At 40.9% G+C, this 21,526-nt stretch overlaps 1 protein-coding gene across 5 annotated transcripts in view; it reads left to right on the top strand.

Annotated features, from left to right (window-relative positions):
- The window catches only part of LOC117508266 (von Willebrand factor A domain-containing protein 5A-like), a 131,668-nt gene that overhangs the window by 58,460 nt on the left and 51,682 nt on the right, over positions 1-21,526 (top strand). For 4 of the 5 annotated variants that reach the window (XM_034167951.1, XM_034167950.1, XM_034167949.1 and 1 more), the window contains exon 6: positions 19,851-19,886. The exons of the other annotated variant lie outside the window; for it this stretch is intronic. In XM_034167951.1, the coding sequence (XP_034023842.1) occupies positions 19,851-19,886 (36 nt within the window). The remainder of the gene's footprint in view (positions 1-19,850; positions 19,887-21,526) is intronic. 5 annotated transcript variants of the gene reach the window in all.

Here is a 21,526-nt window from a genome sequence, read left to right as displayed (position 1 = left end):
TACAGACATAAAGACATGGATGACCTTTAATTTCCTGCTTTTAAACTCAGATAAAACTGAAGTTATTGTACTTGGCCCCACAAATCTTAGAAACATGGTGTCTAACCAGATCCTTACTCTGGATGGCATTACCCTGACCTCTAGTAATACTGTGAGAAATCTTGGAGTCATTTTTGATCAGGATATGTCATTCAATGCACATATTAAACAAATATGTAGGACTGCTTTTTTGCATTTGTGCAATATATCTAAAATTAGAAAGGTCTTGTATCAGAGTGATGCTGAAAAACTAATTCATGCATTTATTTCCTCTAGGCTGGACTATTGTAATTCATTATTATCAGGTTGTCCTAAAAGTTCCCTGAAAAGCCTTCAGTTAATTCAAAATGCTGCAGCTAGAGTACTGACAGGCACTAGAAGGAGAGAGCATATCTCACCCATATTGGCCTCTCTTTATTGGCTTCCTGTTAATTCTAGAATAGAATTTAAAATTCTTCTTCTTACTTATAAGGTTTTGAATAATCAGGTCCCATCTTATCTTAGGGACCTCATAGTACCATATCACCCCAATAGAGCGCTTCGCTCTCAGACTGCAGGCTTACTTGTAGTTCCTAGGGTTTGTAAGAGTAGAATGGGAGGCAGAGCCTTCAGCTTTCAGGCTCCTCTCCTGTGGAACCAGCTCCCAATTCAGATCAGGGAGACAGACACCCTCTCTACTTTTAAGATTAGGCTTAAAACTTTCCTTTTTGCTAAAGCTTATAGTTAGGGCTGGATCAGGTGACCCTGAACCATCCCTTAGTTATGCTGCTATAGACTTAGACTGCTGGGGGGTTCCCATGATGCACTGAGTGTTTCTTTCTTTCTCTTTTTGCTCTGTATGCACCACTCTGCATTTAATCATTAGTGATTGATCTCTGCTCCCCTCCACAGCATGTCTCTTTCCTGGTTCTCTCCCTCAGCCCCAACCAGTCCCAGCAGAAGACTGCCTCTCCCTGAGCCTGGTTCTGCTGGAGGTTTCTTCCTGTTAAAAGGGAGTTTTTCCTTCCCACTGTTGCCAAGTGTTTGCTCACAGGGGGTCGTTTTGACCGTTGGGGTTTTTCCATAATTATTGTATGGCCTTGCCTTACAATATAAAGCACCTTGGGGCAACTGTTTGTTGTGATTTGGCGCTATATAAATAAAATTGATTTGATTTGAAACAGGTGGAATATGCGGGAAAGCTGTGCATGTTGGCAGTCCCACAAACGGAGGAATTTTTCAATTTATCAATTTATTTTCATTTATATAGCACCAAATCACAACAGAGTTGCCTCAAAGCGCGTCACACAGGTAAGGTCTAATCTTACCAACCCCCAGAGCAACAGTGGTAAGGAAAAACTCCCTCTAAGGAAGAAATCTCAAGCAGACCAGACTCAAAGGGGTGACCCTCTGCTTGGGCCATGCTACAAAACATAAATTACAGAACAATTCACAGAACAATTCACGGACGAATATACAAGAAATGCTATTGGCGCACAGGACAGGAGGATCGCCAACACGAACACAACTCCGATCTCTGGATGGAGCTGCACCTTAAACAGAAAGAAAAAACAATCAGGCATCAGAAAGACAAGAAATACTACATAATTTGTCAGCAGTAAACAACAAGAAAAACAGAAATACTAAGGTCATCGCCGGCCACTAGCCCTAAACTTAACTTTAAGACCCAGAATTTAGGTAAAGTTGAGGCCGCGGCCCGCTCCAATTACTAATAAAATGAATTAAAAGAGTAAAAAGCGTAAAACAAAAGTGTACCAGTATGCTAGCCATATGAAAGGGAAAATAAGTGCGTCTTAAGTCTGGACTTGAAAGTCTCCACAGAATCTGACTGTTTTATTGACACAGGGAGATCATTCCGCAGAACAGTTGCACGATTAGAGAAAGCTCTGTGACCCGCAGACTTCTTATTTACCTTAGGGACACAAAGTAATCCTGCACCCTGAGAACGTAAAGCCCGGGCCAGTACGTAAGGTTTAATGAGGTCAGCTAGGTAGGGAGGTGCCAGTCCATGAATAATTTTATTGGTTAGTAGCAGAACCTTAAAATCGGATCTCACTGGGACAGGAAGCCAGTGAAGGGATGCCAAAATGGGTGTAATGTGGTCGAACTTTCTGCTTCGTGTCAAGTCTGGCTGCAGCATTTTGAACCAGTTGGAGACCCCTAATGCTAGACTGCGGTAAACCAGAAAATAGAACATTGCAGTAGTCCAGTCTAGAAGAGATAAATGCATGGATCAGGGTCTCAGCATCAGCCATAGACAGGATGGGACGAATCCTCGCTATATTTCGCAGGTGGAACAAAGCAGTCCTTGTAATATTTCTAATGTGGAGGCCAAAGGACAACGAAGGATCAGAAATTACCCCAAGGTTCCTCACTTTGTCAGTGTGATGTATGACACATGAGCCGAGGCTGAGCGTTAACTGATCAAATTGATGGCGATGTCTCACTGGACCAAGAACCATCATTTCAGTCTTATCAGAGTTTAAAAGTAGGAAGTTTCTAGACATCCAGCTTCTCGCTACTGCAAGGCAATCTTCTAAGGATTTTATGTGAACGAGATTACCAGCTGTTATTGGCATGTATAACTAAGTATCATCTGCATAGCAGTGAAAGGTAATCCCAAAACACCGCAATATGTGCCCAAGGGGTGCTATATAAAGGGAGAAAAGCAGGGGGCCTAAGACAGACCCCTGTGGAACCCCAAATTTCATGTCACTAAGGTTAGAGGTAGTGTTACTGTACAAAACAAAGTGAGAACGACTGGTCAAGTATGACGTCAGCCATGCAAGGGCACTCCCAGTAATCCCAAAATGATTTTCCAGCCTATCAAGTAGAATATGATGATCCACTGTATCAAATGCAGCACTGAGATCTAACAGCAACAGAACCGTAGTGGTGTCCGAATCCATTGTAAGCAGAAGATCATTCACCACTTTAGTGAGAGCCATCTCTGTGGAATGATATTTTCTAAAAGCAGACTGCAGTGGCTCAAAGAGATTATTCTCAGTAAGATAGTCTACGAGCTGCTGTGACACCACTTTTTCCAGAATTTTAGATTAAAATGATAGATTTGATATCGGCCGATAGTTTGTCAATACACTAGGGTCAAGATTAGATTTCTTAAGTAATGGTTTAATCACTGCAGATTTGAAACATTTAGGAACAGTTCCAGAAGTTAAAGAAAGATTAATCATTTCCAGCACAGTTGGCCCAAGAGTGGGCCACAGGTCCTTAAACAGTTTGTTGGTATAGGATCAAATAAACAGGTTGTGCTTTTTGTTGACATGACGAGTTTTGTCAGCATGCCTAGTGCGATACTGTCAAATTCTGTAAATCTAGGTAATACCTCAGTAGTGGCGCCACTTCAGTAGCAGTGTGTAGTGGCTGGGTTAAGGCATGCCGGGATATATTTAACCTGATGTCTTCTATTTTCTTCCCAAAGTAATCCAGGAAATCTTGTGCTGTAAAAGGAGAACGAACTACAGGTGGTTGTCCATGCAAAAGTGTTGCCACCGTGTCGAACAAGAACTTTGAGTTATACTTGTTTTTGTTGATCAAATCAGAGTAGTAAGTCCGCTTTGTGGCCAATAATGCATGCTTATAGTCTAAGATAGCATCACGCCACGCAAGGTGAAATACTTCTAATTTTGAACGACGCCATTTCCGTTCTAGACCTCTTGCTTTATGCTTAAGGTCACGCAGATAATCATTTAACCAAGGTGACTGTGATTTGGGGGTGCGCGGTTTTAACACAGGTGGTGCAATCATGTCGAGTGTAGTTTTGAGCACTGAGTTTAAACTATCCACAAGTCTGTCTACTGACTGGGTATTTGTGAAATGTGAAGCTAAGACATCAGGCAGTCTAGCTTCGAGTTCAGTCTTAGTTGAGGAGTTGATGCATCACCGTAAAGATATATAAGGTTGTTGTTCCACTAAACACGGCAGCAAAACTGTATACTTAATAAGTGAGTGATCAGACACCACTGATGTAAGAGGCATGATGTCAGTTTTCGTGACAGCAATACTACGTGCGAGAACCAGATCCAGGGTATTTCTACTAATGTGCGTCGAATCCCGAATGCATTGCCGAAATCCTAATGCATCCACAATTTCCATAAATGATTTGCAGAGGGGATCAGAAGGAACAAGGGAGACAATATTTCCTTCCATAAGTAAGTGGTTTTGGTTATTCTTGTCATTTTGTCCATGACATTTAGTTTTTTTTTCCCGTCTGCATATATACAATCCCTGGCAAAAATTATGGAATCACCGGCCTCAGAGGATGTTCATTCAGCTGTTTAATTTTGTTGAAATAAAGCAGATCACAGACATGACACAAAACTAAAGTCATTTCAAAAGGCAACTTTCTGGCTTTAAGAAACACTAAGAAATCAGGAAAAAAAATTGTGGCAGTCAGTAATGGTTACTTTTTTAGACCAAGCAGTGCTCACGTCACGGGCTTCCTGCTCACGCTCACAGGGCTTCTTGTCCATGTTCAACGTTAGCTCTGCTGTTAGAACGGTATTGTGACCACCAGCGAAAAACTCGAAGTAAGTCCTGCGGCTATTGTAATGATTGGAACACCGCTGTCGAAGTCCAGTAGCTCGCCTTTGTGACCTGTAAGATCTGCGGCTGCAGTACGGCTGGTGGGTTGCGGTCGACGCTTGCCTGAGACGCTGCTGTTAGCATGCGTCAACCATCTCAGGGGCGGTTGGATCCGTCGTGTTGCTGCTGCTGGATACCATCGTTGGCATTCGTCAGCTGCCATCAGATCCATTGAGACCGCTGCTACTTCTGCTGCTGCTGGGAGATTTGCAGTGGTCTTTTGTCGACTTGCCTCGAGGGGTGTTTATACCGCGTCGGCCTGTTTTGAGGCCTACTAAATCTGCGGCTGCTGCTTGTTGGACCTCCTGCTGTCGGTGTCGTAGGTTTGCCTTCAGGACCCGTCAGCTATGGCTCCAAAAAAGGGTACTGTGTTTATGGAGGAAGAACTTGAGGACATTAGAAAAATGTTAAATGAGATGTCAGCACAAATGAAGCCCATTAAAGAAGTGGCTGATCAACTGAAAATTATTTCACAACAACAAAAAAAAATATTGGAATTAACAAAACAAGTTGTTGAATTACAAAAGGCAAATGAAGAGAAAGACAAATCATTAAAACTTATGGAAAATCGAATTGCAGAACTTGAACAACAGACTAGGTCAAATGACCTTCTCATTACAGGTTTGGACATTAAGCCTCGAAGTTATGCAAGAGCGGTGGCTTCAGGAAGGGAGCCCTCTGAAATGGACAACCTCTCTGTAGAGGAACAGGTGATTTCACTTTTGAAGGACAAAGGAATTTTAATAAACCCTAATGATATCGATAGTAGTCACCTTTACCGCGGAGAGGTCAAAATCAACCTAAAGTCATATTATTGAGGCTTACAAACAGGAAACAGAAGTTTGCAATTCTAAACAAGCAAAGAATTTAAAAGGAACGAATGTATATATAAATGAATACTTGACCAAGAAAAATTCAGATTTAGCAAGACAGGCACGATTTTTAAGAAAACAAAACAAGATACAGGCTACATGGACATTTAACTGTAAAGTTTATATTAAATTAAATGGAACACCTGAAGAAGCTAAAACCTTATGGATTAAAGATGAACATGATCTTAGTAAGTTTAACTGATGTAAGTTGTGAAGTAATACATAAAGAAATGTACTGGTTGATTGTGATGATGGAGGAAAATCTGTATATAATATAATGAACACGGTTAATAATCAGTTTATTTCTGCCAAGGAGCTCTGTTTGGAAACATTTAATTATAGTCATCCTGCCTCTCGCCATTTTGAACCTGAATCAGATCCAGATTCTTTTTTTAGTGACAATATCGAGCGACAATGTAATTATTTTACAGAAGAACAATTTAATGATTATAAAATTAAAGATGGAGATTTTTCAATAATACATTTTAATAGTAGAAGTCTTTCTCGGAATTTTTCAAGGATAAATGATTGTTTAGATACATTTAGAAAAAGTTTTTCAGTGATCGCTATATCAGAAACATGGTTAACTGATGTCAATCAAGATCTTGTACAGTTGGAAGGTTATCAATTGTTTCAGGTAAATCGACAGAAGAGAAGAGGCGGGGGTGTGGCATTATATGTAAGGTCTGATTACAACTGTAAATTAGTTCACAATATGTCATTCACAGTTGACAATATCATGGAATGTGTTACGGTTAAAATTACATCCATAAATTCAAAAAATACGGTTGTTAGTTGTTTATACAGAGCTCCCGGAGCAAATATTGATACTTTTGAACAAGTAATTATGGGAATGTACAACAAAATAAATAAGAATTCACATTTATTTATCTGTGGTGATTTTAATATCGATTTTCTAAATCCTCACAATCATCCACAAACCACTTCATTTATAAATTCTTTATATTGTTTGGGAGTATTTCCGACCATCATTCTTCCAAGTAGAATAACTGTGAATTCAACAACCCTTATTGACAATATTTTAACTAATGTCATATCTGCTAATCTCAGTGCGGGATTGCTGGTAAATGATATTAGTGATCACCGCCAGTATTTACTGTTTTTGCATCACATGATCGAGTGTTTCAAAAGGATTGTAATAGATTGAGTAGAAATGTCACACCAATAACTTGATAATTTAAGGGTGGATTTATTATGCCAGAATTGGAATGATGTTTATGTTGATGATGTTGATGAATCTTATGATGGTTTTATTTCTATCATTTCTAAGTTATACGATAAACACTGTCCTCTTGTTAACAAGATATATACTAACCGATACAGCAATAAACCATGGATAACCAAGGGTCTTCAGAGGGCATGTAAAAAGAAGAACTTACTGTATAAACAATTTATAAAATCGAGATCAAAGGAAGCTGAAAGTAAATATAAAATATATAAGAATAAATTAATTCATATTATGAGATTTAGTAAGAAAAGATATTATAGTGACTTACTTGTTAAAAATAAGAATAATATAAAAAATACATGGAATATTTTAAATGAAGTAATAAAAAAGAACAAAAATGGTAGAGATTATCCTTCTTTTTTTCTTTCCAATAATACTGTGATAGAAGATAATAAGACTATTGCTGACCATTTTAATGAATATTTTGTCAATGTAGGTAAAAATCTTGCCAGTAATATTGATTCATTGAGCGTTAAATCTTTTGAAAATAAGATAACATTTAATAAATCTGTGTCAATGTTTGTTGGTGGAACAAATGAAAAAGAAATAATTGATCTGGTGCAGAATTCTAAAAGTAAGAAATCAAAGGACTTCAATAATTTGGATATGGCTTTGTTGAAAAAAATCATTGATTGTATAGTAAAACCTTTTACTTATATTTGTAATATATCATTAAGTTTTGGTAAATTCCCTTCACAGATGAAGATAGCCAAAGTAATACCTTTGTTTAAAACTGGTGACAAACACACTTTTTCAAATTATAGACCTATTTCACTTTTACCCCAATTTTCTAAAATACTAGAAAAAAATTTGTAAAAAGACTGGATAATTACTTACTAAAGTATGAGATACTCTGTGAAGAACAATATGGATTTAGAAAATCTAGGACTACTTCACATGCATTGATGGATTTCGTGGAAAATATAGCGACTGCAGTCGATAACAAGCAATATACAGTAGGTATTTTTTTTTTATTTACAGAAAGCGTTTGACACTGTAAATCATGAAATATTGCTAACTAAATTACAGAAATATGGAATCAGAGGATTAGCATATGACTGGATAAATAGTTATTTACATGGTCGGCATCAGTATGTTCAATACAATAACATTGATTCCGAACTTCGGGAAATTACGTGTGGGTTGCCCCAGGGTTCGGTCTTAGGTCCTTTGTCATTTATTTTATATATAAATGATATATGTTATGTGTCACGGGTACTGAGGTGTGTTCTTTTTGCAGATGACACAACTGTATTTTGCAGTGGTGATAATCTTGAACAGCTTCTTGACACGGTGGTAAACGAACTGGATAAATTTAAGGCTTGGTTTGATGCTAATAAATTGTCACTTCATCTTGGGAAAACCAAATGTATGATTTTTGGAAATAAATTTGTGCCTAAATGTAAAAGTGTAACCATTAACAATACGGAAATACAGATAGTAACTGAGAACAAATTTCTAGGTGTTATAATTGTTATAATAAACTCAGCTGGAAACCTCATATAAATTATATAAAATTTAAAATGTCAAAATCTATCGCTATCATGCACAGGGTCAAGGACATATTGTCCCAGGATGGGCTACTTAGATTATATTATTCTTTAATTGTACCATACATGACATATTGTATCGAACTCTGGGGTAATACTTACAAATCAAATACCAATCATGTATTTCTTTTACAAAAACATGCCATCAGAATCATCTGTAATAAACCTTATCTTGAGCCAACGCATTCTCTGTTTGACTTTAAATTTACTGAAATTTAGAGATTTAGTGGATTATATCACCATACAAACTTTGTACAAAGCTAATAACCAGGCCTTGCCACTTTATGTCCAGAGCCTGTTCAAGATCAGGAAATCTGAATACAGTTTACGAGGGTGCATGGTTTCTAAGAAGCCTCCCGTACGTACTAATGTCAAGGGTTTTTGTGTTTCAGTTAAAGGGGTGAAGATTTGGAACAAATGTCCTGTGGAAATTAGATTATGTAGTTCTTTTGTCTGTTTTAAGAAACATTATAAGAAATTAATAATTTCTGGATATATAAAGAAATGACTTTAGTTTTGTGTCATGTCTGTGATCTGCTTTTTTCTACAAAATTAAACAGAATAAACATCCTCCGAGGCCAGTGATTCCATAATTATTGCCAGGGGTTGTAGTAATGGTAAGTGCCACACTGGCAGAACCATTTATGAACATTAATACGCATATATGCAATTTACAACCCCTGGCAATAATTATGAATCTCGAATCTGCATTGGGTAAGGTGATGATGCTGGAAGTTTTGTTTGGTGCCGTTCCAATGAGATTTATAAAGATGACTGCCTGAAGAGAACATGTAAATTTCCACAGTCATTGATGATATGGGGCTGCATGTCAGGTAAAGGCACTGGGGAGATGGCTGTCATTACATCATCAATAAATGCACAAGTTTACGTTGATATTTTGGACACTTTTCTTATCCCATCAATTGAAAGGATGTTTGGGGATGATGAAATCATTTTTCAAGATGATAATGCATCTTGCCATAGAGCAAAAACTGTGAAAACATTCCTTGCAAAAACACACATAGGGTCAATGTCATGGCCTGCAAATAGTCCGGATCTTAATCCAATTGAAAATCTTTGGTGGAAGTTGAAGAAAATGGTCCATGACAAGGCTCCAACCTGCAAAGCTGATCTGGCAACAGCAATCAGAGAAAGTTGGAGCCAGACTGAGGAAGAGTACTGTTTCACTCATTAAGTCCATGCCTCAGAGACTGCAAGCTGTTATAAAAGCCAGAGGTGGTGCAACAAAATACTAGTGATGTGTTGGAGCGTTCTTTTGTTTTTCATGATTCCATAATTTTTTCCTCAGAATTGAGTGATTCCATATTTTTTTCCCTCTGCTTGGTCTAAAAAAGTAACCGTTACTGACTGCCACAATTTTTATTCCTGATTTCTTATAGTGTTTCTTAAAGCCAGAAAGTTGCCATTTGAAATTACTTTAGTTTTGAGTCATGTCTGTGATCTGCTTTTTTCTACAAAATTAAACAACTGAATGAACATCCTCATAGGCTGGTGATTCCATAATTTTTGCCAGGGGTTGTATTCTTGCAAGACAGAAGGTATGTAGTGCATGAGTGAATGTGGTGTGCGTGTGACCCCCATCCGCCTTTCCCGATCAGCCCACAACATCCTACTCAAAGCCAACCGACAGCTTCTATCAGGAAGAGCTGACCACCAAAACAACACAAAGACAGACAAGAACGAGCGACAAGTCATGAAGACAATAAGTGTGACGTGAGACACCGAGGAAACGGGGCCCCAACCATACGACATACCATGACAAACAACCTCACATGAACAAACAGTGACAGCAACAGTCTGTTGTCTAATTAGTGAGCATCCATACTCTAATCCCCCCCCCCCCCCCCACAGGGTCACAGGGAGCCGCACTAACCTGAGGGAAGCACACAGGGCGCCGGGATGGGCCCACCAATAGGTGGAGCCCCAGAACTATGGCCCCCGAAGGCAGGAGCTAGCGGCGGCAAGGACGGGGAGCAAAGGAGCCACACGAGGGCTGGGCCCAGCCCCCAGACAAGAGGCGAGGCCCGACCCCGGGGCCAGGAAGAGCACAAGCCCCCCCCAACAGCCAGGCTCCCCAGCGCAGCCAGCAGTGCCCCCCAAGCCCCCCCAACCCACCCCCCACCCCAGATCCCACCACAGCCACCAAAGCCCATGACCAGGAGACCGCCCAAGCGAGACCCATCCCGCAGAGACCACGACCCCCCATCCCCCCAGCAGCCACCAGTGCCAACACCCGCGCCCCACCGCCACCACCCAGCCCCACAACCGGCCGCGGGAACCCGGGCCCTACAAGCCCAGAGCAGGGTCAGGGGACCACGGCAGAACCAGCGAGGCAGACCCTCTACCCCAGAGCCCCAGACATCCACAGCCACCCAGGGCCAACACGTGCCACACTTACCCTACCTACCAGCCCCACCATAGTTGTTACAATTAATCTCCCTTGCTGTGTACGACCCCCTAAGTGTGCAAAGATAGTGTTGCATTAAAAGCAGGTGAAGGTGTTTACTAAATGTGTAGAAGTTTGTGTGTGCATTAAGATTGCAAGGCAGGGGTGGTGGATGGAGATCGTAGTGGAAGGCTGCTGCACCACAGACTGCCCTGCAAACCCATCCCCAACACCCTACCGCAAATCATGTGAACCCTACAATGTGCTATTTACAACCCAATATGATGTGCATGCAGGTGCTAACCTGGTGAAGTGCATTTAAAGGGTGTGACACGTGAGGCCCAACCCCAAGCAGCAGGCGGATGGAGAGGCGCGGCAAGGGGAGGAGGCCACCCACACTGGCCCCACCAGGCCCCCAGCCCAACCCAGATCTGGCAGAGGTGCCAGGGAAACCACGGGACAGGGGGAGGCGGGCAGCCCTGGAGGAGCACCGGGGGCCAGGGAGGAGCAACCCAACAGGGGGGACAGGGGGCCAAGGAGCCGCAGATGGACGGGCCACCACGTCCGGAGGTCCCCGAACCAGGGAAGGTGCAGGATGAGACCCCGGAGCGGCAGGGGCAGCCAAGGAGCAAAGGGGAGACAGGCAGGCCCCACAAAGAGAGGCCAGGGCACGGGGGGCCACGCACACCCGAGCCCCGAGGAGTGGCACCACCCCCCGCCCAGGCACCAGACTCCAACCCACCAACGATAGAGCAGACAGACCCAACTGAAAAGGAATGATGGTTGCCAAACTCTCTCTCCCCGCCACCCCCACCGACAATAGGACCAGAAGCCCAGGCACAGAGGCGCACTCATGCCCCGCAAGGGAGGAGTCAAAGGGAATGCGGGCCAGCACCCAACCAACCGGCAGCATCGAAAAGCAAACCCCCCAGACCCTCCGAGCCCCACCTTCAACCCCAAATTCCCCAGCAAGTCCAGGACCCAACACCCGGAAACCAAACCATCCACACACGGCCAGGCCGCACAGCCCACCGCACCCGAGTGGCCAGCCACTCAAAAAGACACAATCTCTCTGCTTCACCAATTCAATCATATTCAAGAAAAGAAGAGGAAAAAAATAAAACACACATAGTATCAGTCTCTGACAACAAGAGAACTGCAAACCCAACCCAAAGAACTGCAACCTGGATCAGCAGCACAAGAGAGAGAAAAGTCAGTAGGTCAACAATAATAGGAACAAATCATAATCTAATATTAATACAGTACAGGTGCAAAAGTGGCATTCCCTAACAGGCAAAAAGAAAAGAGAATTTGATTTTTTATTTATTTTTTATATTAGCCCTCCAAATTCAAATTTAATGAATTGATAAATAAGGACCATGTTTCATTAAATTTTGGTACTTGTTTTTTTGATGAAGCGGCTATTTTTTCCATCGATATATATATTTGATAAGGAGGTTTGACGAGTGGTTAATATTGATTGATTGATTGTTTATTTTTCCAATTCTGCAAAAAATTTTTTTTTGGCAATAAGTATAGTTTTAGATTGTTTAGTTGGCAGTTCAATAATTGTCTTCAAGTAAACATTCATCCAAGTCTAGCATTAGGGGTCTCCAATTGTTTCAAGATGCTGCAGCCAGACTTTTGACACGAAGCAGAAAGTACAACCATGTTACACCCATTTTGGCATCCCTTCACTGGCTTCCTGTCCCAGTGAGATCAGATTTTAAGGTTCTGCTATTAACCTATAAAATTATTCATGGACTGGCACCTCCCTACCTAGCTGACCTAATTAAACCTTACGTACCGGCCCGGGCTTTACATTCTCAGGGTGCAGGACTACTTTGTGTCCCTAAGGTGAATAAGAAGTCTGCGGGTCTTTCTCTTATCATGCCCCTGTTCTGTAGAATGATCTCCCTGCATCAATAAAACAGTCAGATTCTGTTGAGATTTTCAAGTCCAGACTTAAGACGCACTTATTTTCCCTTTCATATGGCTAGCATACTGGTACAGTTTTGTTTTATGCCTTTTACTCTTTTAATTCATTTATCAGCAATTGGAGCGGGCTGCGGCCTCAACTTTACCTAAATTCTGGGTCTTTTAGTGAAGCTTAGGGCTTGTGGCCGGTGATCACCTTAGTGTTTTTCTTGTTGTTTAATGCTGGCAAATTATACAGTATTTTTTGTCTTCCTGATGCCTGATTCTGTTTTTTCTCTCTGTTTAAGGTGCAGCTCCATCCAGAGATGGGAGTTGTATTCATGCTGGCGACCCTCCTGTCCTGTGCGCCAATAGCATTTCTTGTATATTCATCCATGAAATTGTTTTGTGAATTGTTCTGTATTTTATGTTTGTAGCATTGCCCAAGCAGAGGGTCACCTCTTTGATTCTGGTCTGCTTGAGGTTTCTTCCTCAGAGGGAGTTTTTCCTTACCACTGTTGCTCTGGGGGTTGGTAAGGTTAGACCTTACCTGTGTGAAGTGCTTTGAGGCAACTCTGTTGTGATTTGGCACTATATAAATGAAAATAAATTGAAAAAAAAAATTGAAAACATACATTAGGAGATAAAGGAATTCTATATCCCAAGATAGAGGACAATTTTTCAATTACTTTTGACCAAAAACACTGGACAGGTGAGCAGAGCCAAAGAGCATGATAATAGGTATCAGTGATGTTTAGCTCACACTGTGAACAAACATCAGAGTCTGAAATGTCCGTGACATTTAGTTGATAAACAGGTGTATGTTTCCTGCCCATGCCTGTGTTGTCCGAGGACACTGATGACACTTACACCACTCACACACAGAGATGTGCGCACACACCACTGAATTCATGAATGAAACTCGGTCAGTAAAGGATAATTGTGTAAAAATCTAATATATATAAATGTTTTGTAATGGTTTTAGGAGCTGCGCTGCATTGAACACAGCAGCAGCTCAGCCTAGCAGTGTAGCTTAACAGCGCAGATCCGTGTAAATTTCAACACTAATATTTGGGAATGTGTGAGTGTCAGAGTAAGTTTAGTACTTTCCTGACATAATTTAATGTTAATTAATTTTACTGGCTAGATATCCAGGCCAGCGAGGTGACATTCTACATCCCAACAGCCAGGGGCTGTGAGCATGGACCGGGCCGCCGGGCCACCCGCCCTTGACCGCCACCCAATCCTCTCTGCACCCGACCCCTATGGCCCCCTCTGCAGGTGGTGAACCCACAGGAGGGCCGACCCACGTCGCTCTTTTGGGCTGAGCCCGGCCGGGCCCCATGGGCTAAGGCCCAACCACCAGGTGCTCGCGCGCAAGCCCCAACCCCAGGCCTGGCTCCAGGGTGGGGCCCCGGCTCCGCCATACTGGGCGACGTCTCAGTCCTTGATTTTTTACTGGTCATGGAGGTTCTGAACTGCCCTTAGTCTGACCCGTCACCTAGGACCTGTTTGCCTTGGGAGACCCTACAAGGGGCACAAAGCCCCCGACAACATAGCTCCTAGGATCATCCGGGTACACAAACTCCCCCACCACAATAACGTGGCAGCTAGAGGGGGAGCACATCGAAAGGAGCCAGTTGAGGTGGCTTGGGCATCTTTTCCGGATGCCCCCTGGATGCCTCGCTGGAGAGGTGTTCCGGGCACGTCCCATTGGGAGGAGGCCCCGGGTAAGACCAAGGACACGCTGGAGGGACTACATCTCTCGGCTGGCTTGGGAACACCTTGGGGTTCCCCCGGAGGAGCTGGGGGAGGTGTGTGTGGATCGGGAGGTCTGGGCGGCTTTGCTTCAGCTGCTGCCCCCGCGACCCGACTCCGGATAAAGCGGAAGAAAATGGATGGATATACAGGCCAGAATGGCATTTTAACACGTATTTTGCAAACATTTTTCTGAGTGTTCAGTCGCAAATCCCCTTTGAAAATGCATTAACATCCGGGAACTTTGCAGGTATAACTGTAGCAGTTATACCTGCTACATCGTGCTCAGCAGAGAGGTCATTTTCATGTTTAAGAAGACTGAAAAGCTACCTCAGGTCTACTATGGGTCAGGATCGTCTCTCATCATTACGACTTCTGTGTATTGAAAGAAGCCACACCAACAAAGTGGACATCAACAGTATTGTTGATGTGTTTGGTAGAAAGAGGGGAAGGAACAAAATAATTTTCTGATTGATTACAATTTAACATTGTCTTACACTATCTTGATACCCTTTGCAGAAGTAGTCATCCTGAGAGAGGATGTTCATTCAGTTGTTTAATTTTGTAGAAAAAAAGCAGATCACAGACATGACCTAAAACTAAAGTCATTTCAAATGACAACTTTCTTGCTTTAAGAAACACTATAAGAAATCAGGAAAAAAAATTGTGGCAGTCAGTAACGGTTACTTTTTTAGACCAAGCAGAGGGGGAAAAAAATGGAATCACTCAGTTCTGAGGAAAAAATTATGGAATCATGAAAAACAAAAGAACGCTCCAACACATCACTAGTATTTTGTTGCACCACCTCTGGCTTTTATAACAGCTTGCAGTCTCTGAGGCATGGACTTAATGAGTGACAAACAGTACTCTTCATCAGTCTGGCTCCAACTTTCTCTGATTGCTGTTGCCAGATCAGCTTTGCAGGTTGGAGCCTTGTCATGGACCATTTTCTTCAACTTCCACCAAAGATTTTCAGTTGGATTAAGTTCTGGACTATTTGCAGGCCATGACATTGACCCTATGTGTCTTTTTGCAAGGAATGTTTTCACAGTTTTTGCTCTATGGCAAGATGCATTATCATCTTGAAAAATGATTTCATCATCCCCAAACATCCTTTCAATTGATGGGATAAGAAAAGTGTCCAAAATATCAACGTAAACTTGTGCATTTATTGATGATGTAATGACAGCCATCTCCCAGTGCCTTTACCTGACATGCAGCCCCATATCATCAATGACTGTGGAAATTTACATGTTCTCTTCAGGCAGTCATCTTTATAAATCTCATTGGAACGGCACCAAACAAAAGTTCCAGCATCATCACCTTGCCCAATGCAGATTCGAGATTCATCACTGAATATGACTTTCATCCAGTCATCCACAGTCCATGATTGCTTTTCCTTAGCCCATTGTAACGTTGTTTTTTTCTGTTTAGGTGTTAATGATGGCTTTTGTTTAGCTTTTCTGTATGTAAATCCCATTTCCTTTAGGCGGTTTCTTACAGTTCGGTCACAGACGTTGACTCCAGTTTCCTCCCATTCGTTCCTCATTTGTTTTGTTGTGCATTTTCAATTTTTGAGACATACTGCTTTAAGTTTTCTGTCTTGATGCTTTGATGTCTTCCTTGGTCTACCAGTATGTTTGCCTTTAACAACCTTCCCATGTTGTTTGTATTTGGTCCAGAGTTTAGACACAGCTGACTGTGAACAATCAACATCTTTTGCAACACTGCTTGATGATTTACCCTCTTTTAAGAGTTTGATAATCCACTCCTTTGTTTCAACTGACATCTCTCGTGTTGGAGCCATGATTCATGTCAGTCCACTTGGTGCAACAGCTCTCCAAGGTGTGATCACTCCTTTTTAGATGCAGACTAACGAGCAGATCTGATTTGATGCAGGTGTTAGTTTTGGGGATGAAAATTTACAGGGTGATATCATAATTTATTCCTCAGAATTGAGTGAGTCTATATTTTTTTCCCACTGCTTGGTCTAAAAAAGTAACTGTTACTGACTGCCACAATTTTTTTTCTTGATTTTATAGTGTTTCTTAAAGCCAGAAAGTTGCCATTTGAAATGACTTTAGTTTTGTGTCATGTCTGTGATCTGCTTTTTTCCTACAAAATTAAACAACTGACTGAACATCCTCCGAGGCCGGTGATTCCATAATTTTTGCCAGGGGTTGTATAGCTGTATATGATAATTGTCGGGCATGTTTTCATGTAATATTGTACTTGATTAGGTTTGCCTTTTCTGGATATGTTATATCCATTATAAATCTCTTGACAAGTGTGAACAAGTTGTGAACAATTTTGTAACAAGTACTTTCATGTGTTGGTCTTGAGGGAGGTCTGTTTTATACACACTCACGGCAATCTATGTGTATGCATGTAGACTCTGAATACAGAATAGAATGACCTAAAATGTTGTCAGACTTATTTTCAAAATTAATGTAAACAATCAAACCGCTATTTGGTCACAAATATAAATATATGGTAATTTAAAGAGTCGTGGGGGTTTCTAAAATTCGGGCAAATTTGGTGTCACCCCCCACCCCCCAATAGACCCCACCTCCTACGCCTATGGATGGAGGAAGTACTTTTTACCCTGACTGAGGGTCAAAATTCATAAATTCTGAATGGCTTTATATCTACTTGTAATAAAATGTTAGTAAAAATCATATATATGTTGTTATTAAAAGACTAGCAATAATATTACAGTGGAAAAAGCAGCAAGGTAAATGACTACAATGGCAAGACATACTTCAGATTTATATTTTAATACATAAGGATTGTTTATCCAGGCATGTATGGGTTCATTAGAGCTTTTAATCAGCTTGAATACAACTTTAAGGCCTCATTTATAAAAATCCATCGAGAATTATGATGACAGGAAAACAGAATGGCATATTTTTTCCCCAAATTTCCACACTTTACATCAAACATTTTTTTTCTACCCAGGCATTAGAAAGAGCAATTTACAGGCTTTAAAACAAGCCTACTTTTATTAAAATCTGTTAACAAATAGCGACAATAGAGTGAGAAAAGCAGCACAGTTTGTTGTAATTTCCCCAAATTTCTGTATTTTACATAAGTTTTTTCACCCACACATGCATAGGTTCATTGGAAAGAGCTTTCAAAGGGCTTTAATCAATCAATCAATTCAATCAATTTTATTTATATAGCGCCAAATCACAACAAACAGTTGCCCCAAGGCGCTTTATATTGATAAGGCAAGGCCATACAGTAATTACGTAAAAACCCCAATGGTCAAAACGACCCCCTGTGAGCAAGCACTTGGTGACAGTGGGAAGGAAAAACTCCCTTTTAACAGGAAGAAACCTCCAGCAGAACCAGGCTCAGGGAGGGGCAGTCTTCTGCTGGGACTGGGTGGGGCTGAGGGAGAGAACCAGGGAAAAGACATGCTGTGGAGGGGAGCAGAGATCAATCACTAATGATTAAATGCAGGTCAAATTAGAGGTCATCCATGTCCTTATGTCTGTAAGACAATCCTGCAGTTTAGCTAATTGGTGTGTGTCCTCTGGCTTCATGGATAGATAAAGCTGGGTATCATCTGCGTAACAATGAAAATTTAAGCAATGCCATCTAATAATACTGCCTAAGGGAAGCATGTATAAAGTGAATAAAATTGGTCCTAGCACAGAACTTTGTGGAACTCCATTATTAACCTTAGTCTGTGAAGAAGATTCCCCATTTACATGAACAAATTGTAATCTATTAGATAAATATGATTCAAACCACCGCAGCGCAGTGCCTTTAATACCTATGGCATGCTCTAATCTCTGCAATAAAATTTTATGGTCAACAGTATCAAAAGCAGCACTGAGGTCTAACAGAACAAGCACAGAGATGAGTCCACTGTCTGAGGCCATAAGATCATCATTTGTAACTTTCACTAATGCTGTTTCTGTACTATGATGAATTCTAAAACCTGACTGAAACTCTTCAAATAGACCATTCCTCTGCAGATGATCAGTTAGCTGTTTTACAACTACCCTTTCAAGAATTTTTGAGAGAAAAGGAAGGTTGGAGATTGGCCTATAATTAGCTAAGATAGCTGGGTCAAGTGATGGCTTTTTAAGTAATGGTTTAATTACTGCCACCTTAAAAGCCTGTGGTACATAGCCAACTAATAAAGATAGATTGATCATATTTAAGATCAAAGCATTAAATAATGGTAGGGCTTCCTTGAGCAGCCTGGTAGGAATGGGGTCTAATAGACATGTTGATGGTTTGGATAAAGTAACTAATGAAAATAACTCAGACAGAACAATCTGAGAGAAAGAGTCTAACCAAATACCGGCATCACTGAAAGCAGCCAAAGATAACGATACGTCTTTGGTCTGGTTATGAGTAATTTTTTCTCTAATAGTTAAAATTTTATTAGCAAAGAAAGTCATGAAGTCATTATTAGTTAAAGTTAAAGGAATACTCGGCTCAATAGAGCTCTGACTCTTTGTCAGCCTGGCTACAGTGCTGAAAAGAAACCTGGGGTTGTTCTTATTTTCTTCAATTAGTGATGAGTAGTAAGATGTCCTAGCTTTACGGAGGGCTTTTTTATAGAGCAGCAGACTCTTTTTCCAGGCTAAGTGAAGATCTTCTAAATTAGTGAGACGCCATTTCCTCTCCAACTTCTTTAAGCTGCGAGTTTGTGAGTTATACCACGGAGTCAGGCACTTCTGATTTAAAGCTCTCTTTTTCAGAGGAGCTACAGCATCCAAAGTTGTCTTCAATGAGGATGTAAAACTATTGACGAGATACTCTATCTCACTTACAGAGTTTAGGTAGCTACTCTGCACTGTGTTGGTATATGGCATTAGGGAACATAAAGAAGGAAACATATCCTTAAACCTAGTTACAGCGCTTTCTGAAAGACTTCTAGTGTAATGAATCTTATTCCCCACTGCTGGGTAGTCCATCAGAGTAAATGTAAATGTTATTAAGAAATGATCAGACAGAAGGGAGTTTGCAGGGAATACTGTTAAGTCTTCAATTTAACACAAGCCTACATTTATTAAGAAATGTAGGCTTGTGTTAAGAAATAGCGACGCTAGTGCAAAAAAGCGGTCAGTTTATTATTTATGATCGGCACATTTCCACCCTTAGTAATGGCGCCTTCCTGTCCTGAGCGACACCAATAGATTGAGGCACGCACGTCTATTCCAGGTCAATATTTCCATGGCTGTGTGTGTGTGTGTGTGTGTGTGTGTGTGTGTGTGTGTGTGTGTGTGTGTGTGTGTGTGTGTGTGTGTGTTTGTGTGTGTGTGTGTGTGTGTGTGTGTGTGTGTGTGCACACATGCCTGTGCATGCACACTTGTATGTTGTGTATAATTTTATTTCTTTGTTCCTGACCCCAGTAAGGGATCTCCAAACAAATTATTGTCTATGGTTTATGTCATGACTTTCTCCAATTCACATTCCTCTGTTTTCCAAAGCTTGTGGCCCTCCTGCTCCTTTTATGGCAATGAATGGTAAGTAAAAAACTGAATGGCATTTGAAAATGTAACCCAAAAAATAAGATCACCTGACTTATAGATCTAAACAGAATTTTGTACAATAATGTGTTGCACTTGTTTGTCCCCCCATCTCCTCATTTTTTCATGTAAATATTCAGAGATGTTGTATACAGTAGTGTTCAGAATAATAGTAGTGCTATGTGACTAAAAGGATTAATCCAGGTTTTGAGTATATTTCTTATTGTTACATGGGAAACAAGGTACCAGTAGATTCAGTAGATTCTCACAAATCCAACAAGACCAAGCATTCATGATATGCACACTCTTAAGGCTATGAAATTGGGCTATTAGAAAAAAAAAAAGGGGGTGTTCACAATAATAGTAGTGTGGCATTCAGTCAGTGAGTTCGTCACTTTTGTGGAACAAACAGGTGTGAATCAGGTGTCCCCTATTTAAGGATGAATCCAGCACCTGTTGAACATGCTTTTCTCTTTGAAAGCCTGAGGAAAATGGGACGTTCAAGACATTGTTCAGAAGAACAGCGTAGTTTGATTAAAAAGTTGATTGGAGAGGGGAAAACTTGTACACAGGTGCAAAAAATTACAGGCTGTTCATCTACAATGATCTCCAATGCTTTAAAATGGACAAAAACACCAGAGACACATGGAAGAAAACGGAAAACAACCATCAAAATGGATAGAAGATTAACCAGAATGGCAAAGGCTCACCCATTGATCAGCTCCAGGATGATCAGAGACAGTCTGGAGTTACCTGTAAGTGCTGTGACAGTTAGAAGACACCTTTGTGAAGCTAATTTATTTGCAAGAATCCCTCGCAAAGTCCCTCTGTTAAATAAAAGACGTGCAGAAGAGGTTACAATTTGCCAAAGAACACATCAACTGGCCTAAAGAGAAATGGAGGAATATTTTGTGGACTGATGAGTAAAATTGTTCTTTTGGGTCCAAGGGCCGCAGACAGTTTGTGAGACGACCCCCAAACTCTGAATTCAAGCCACAGTTCACAGTGAAGACAGTGAGCCCCCTGTTGTGGGTCTGTGTCACTACACTTTCCCCAACAAGTTTGTAGCGTCAACAGCAGATGCTACTATTATTGTGAACACCACCTTTTCTACATTTTTTACTAATAGCCCAATTTCATAACCTTAAGAGTGTGCATATCATGAATGCTTGGTCTTCTTGGATTTGTGAGAATCTACTGGTACCTTTTTTCCCATGTAACAATAAGAAATATACTCAAAACCTGGATTAATCTTTTTAGTCACATTGCACTACTATTATTCTGAACACTACTGTACATAACATAGCACAGCAAAAACATGTTTAAAAATATGTATAAAAATCGCACCTATGCATTGCAGCGCATGCTGGCCTTCATCTGCATTAGTGGTGCGGCTTTGCTAAAATTTCCATTAAAAATTGTCCATTTTGTGATAAGAGCATGGAATTTGGCACACATATTCTAAATTAACTGTTTATTTTCAGATATGGAGCCAACCTGGAGCTGGCCTCTGAGCTACAGGGGTCAATGCAGAATTACACAGGGGTCAAAATTACAAAATGCTCCAATCATGTTGAAAACAATACAGCATTATTTGTCTGATCATAACGATTCCAAAAAGGTTTGGATTATCTATG

This window comes from Thalassophryne amazonica, chromosome 4 (genome assembly GCF_902500255.1).
Source record: "Thalassophryne amazonica chromosome 4, fThaAma1.1, whole genome shotgun sequence".
Classification (NCBI taxonomy): Eukaryota; Metazoa; Chordata; class Actinopteri; order Batrachoidiformes; family Batrachoididae; genus Thalassophryne; species Thalassophryne amazonica.
Note: the sequence above shows the minus strand (reverse complement) of the source record. Positions and strands in the feature narration are given on the sequence as shown.